The 3063-nt window shown below is 37.3% G+C and overlaps 1 protein-coding gene across 2 annotated transcripts in view; it reads right to left on the bottom strand.

Moving 5' to 3' along the window:
• Nucleotides 1-1818, bottom strand: part of xrcc1 (X-ray repair complementing defective repair in Chinese hamster cells 1) — a 26659-nt gene extending 24841 nt beyond the window's left edge. Inside the window, exons 1-2 of one of the 2 annotated variants that reach the window (XM_016466880.1) lie at nucleotides 1692-1818; nucleotides 728-826 (exon numbers count right to left, since the gene is read on the bottom strand). In XM_016466880.1, coding sequence (XP_016322366.1) covers nucleotides 728-778 — 51 coding nt within the window. In that variant the 5' untranslated portion in view covers nucleotides 779-826; nucleotides 1692-1818. The remainder of the gene's footprint in view (nucleotides 1-727; nucleotides 827-1691) is intronic. The other variant, XM_016466881.1, reaches the window with a different exon arrangement.
• Nucleotides 1819-3063: the final 1245 nt, after the last annotated feature.

Raw genomic sequence — 3063 nt, 5'->3', positions numbered from 1 at the left:
GTCGGCGCCGGACCGCGAATTTAACCACCCGTAACTCCCGAACCCCGGGGGCTATCGACGCAAGGGTGGTCTCATTCTCGCGTTCGAGAGGGTTCCTCGAGCTGAAGGGATCCCCCGAATTTGGTGCGGATCCGCTGCGCCATTACGGAAATATGGCCGTTCAAAATGTCAATGGTTTTCCATAGACTTAAGCTTTAAAGCGTTTCATCCAGGTCGCCAGTAGCAAACAATGGAGCGCGCTCTGCTGGACAAACTAAGTAAGTACACCATTTCAAGCATTTTATCTGCGTCATGTGTTATGTAAAAAAAAAATTCATATCGGCGGCATATTCGCCGGTACCGATATATCGGCGACAGGCTCATATCGGCCGATAATATCGGCTAAACGATATATCGGTCGGGCTCTAACACAAACACACAGTGCTTTTATTTACACTTGTGAAACTAGTTTCATGATTCTTCCTCATCTTGTGACTCGTGTTCAGACGGATGTTTTAACAGCAGCTCTCATTTAAACCTCAGTGTAAAACAGAATTTGAGTTCAATGAATCAAATTCAAAACTTTTAACAATTCCAGCAGTCTCCGGACTCGTATACAGAGATTTCTCGGGTTTGCAGATTATTGTGCGTTGATTGTAAAGCGGCCTTCAGGTTTTGAAAAGCCACTTCTTACTGCTATTAAACTTCTTACTGTTATTAAAAAACAAAACAAAAACAAACGACTTACATTGTCCTCACTGCTGCATGACACGACATGCTTGAGTTTGATTTCAGGCATGTTCCTCAAGTTACACACTCGCTTCTGGTCTCATAAAACCTGAAAACACTGGACAACAAACAGATATCATTTCTTCAACAGTGAAAATGATCATTATGTAAACGAAAGCCTGGATAACACTATGATCTACAATAAACAGGGTTTCAACACTTTGAAAAACACTTTCCCACAACTTTTCCAGTTGTTTATAAGTTGCTGGATAAGAGTTTTACCAAAACAAACAAAAACAAAAACAAAAGCATCATTCAGATTCAGACTGATTCGCTAATGAGTCATTTAGAACGATCTGCGAGTCGACTCAAAAGAACGATTCGGTCACAAATCAGACATCATTCATGGCTAATTATACTGTAAACAACTGTAAAATCTATTCAATATGGCATACGGTGGTAACCAGAGTAAGATATTAACCATGGCACTGAGTAATAATGCCAGAGGAGTGATAACAATGCTACAGATTAAAAACCACAACATATTCTACTCAAATACTTGACATAAATGTCAATGAAATGCAACATAAATGTCAAGTATTTTGCCCCTCCCAAAAATACACAATAATAAACACATCAACAGCAAACTAAATCATTGTCAACAACAAATAAATAAATAAATAAAAATGTGAAACACTAAAGATGCAAAGTTAATATTTCTCCTCAGACTGTGTGTTTATATTGAGACTGGCCAGCTGTCAATCATCAGGACCAGCTGATCTAGTTTAGGTAAACGACTAATTGAGCTGGTCTAAGGTTAGTTTATATAAAAGGAGTGCCATATAAACGACTAGTTTAGCGAGTTAACTAGCATGCTTCACTGCTAGCGAACTATAGAGCCGCTTTACAGCGCTCACTAAAGCGGCAGAAACCGCGCTGGAAGCATTCAGAGACTCAAATACATTACATCAAGAACACTGTACCGAAATCCAGATCACGAAAACCGGTTTATGTGGTTTATTGTAGTCTGTGAGAGACGAACCCGCTTACAAACTCCCTCTCAATCCACAACACGTGACATCACTTCCGCCCGCCGCCGAATCAGAGCGCCGCTTCACAGGAACTCACGACTAGACACGCTCGACTGCAAAATAAAAGTCCGTTAAAGCGCAAAAAAAAAAATTAAGTCTTTATGATTGTAGTGTTTTATGAATTTATAGTCCTTGTACTGTACAAATACCGCCTCTGAAATGCAAAGGATTCTCATGATTGACTTTGAACGAGCGCATGTCAAGGGAAACTCTTTATAAACTCTGAAATGTGACTTTCTGTAGCTCAGTGTTGATGAAAATGAGTGAATTACTGTTCAATGATCTGCAAATAAAACGCAACATAAGGACTATATATATGTAAGCTACTTTATGTCTATTCGGTGACTTATTCATAAGCTACAATCATGTCAGTTATTAGTCATGTTTAAGGCATCTTTTCTTGGCAAAAATGATTTATGACTGACATTAGTTCATATAAATTCAGCATAGCTAGTAAGTAATTTAATTAACATTTTCATTCGACTGAGCGCTCTATTAAAATGCATCTAAAAACGGTCAATAATTATTATTGCATACATAACAAACAAAATTATAAAAGTAACATGCCTTTTATGAATTTCAGATTGCATTGTTAGTTAACAAAACTAAAATTAAAACTTAAACCATAAAAAACTATTTTCATTATTCAAGATGTTATTTTCTTTTCATTGAGATACTATTATAGTTTGTATTCATATTTTGATGGCTTACTGCGGTATATGGAAAAGAGTTAGAGATAAAGTAGAAAAAAATATTATTTTAGTCACTCACACACACACTCACACACACACACTCACACACACTCACTCACACATACACACACACACAAACTCACACACTCACACACACACACACACTCACACTCTCACACACACACACACACACACACACACACACACACACACACACACACACACACACACACACACCACACTCACTCACTCACTCTCACACACACACACACACACACACACACACACAAATCTCAAAACCTTTACCAACTAAAATAAAAAGCATCTAAAGGTATTTTTATATTTATGAAAAAGCAATTATTTATTTATAAATATGTCATTTAATTTATTTTCTATTTAATTTTATAATTATTTAGCTCAGCATCTTTAATGCAATGTAAAGTTCACCATGTGCTCATCTGACTCATGCTCACATTTGAACCCTCTCCTAAAGCTTCCTCCTCATGTTTTATTTGTGAACATTAACTATATGTGTCCCTGGAGCACAAAACCAGTCATAAGGGTCAATTTTG

Source organism: Sinocyclocheilus anshuiensis, unplaced genomic scaffold (assembly GCF_001515605.1).
Source record: "Sinocyclocheilus anshuiensis isolate Anshui unplaced genomic scaffold, SAMN03320099.WGS_v1.1 scaffold480, whole genome shotgun sequence".
In the NCBI taxonomy this organism is placed as follows: domain Eukaryota; kingdom Metazoa; phylum Chordata; class Actinopteri; order Cypriniformes; family Cyprinidae; genus Sinocyclocheilus; species Sinocyclocheilus anshuiensis.
Note: the sequence above shows the minus strand (reverse complement) of the source record. Positions and strands in the feature narration are given on the sequence as shown.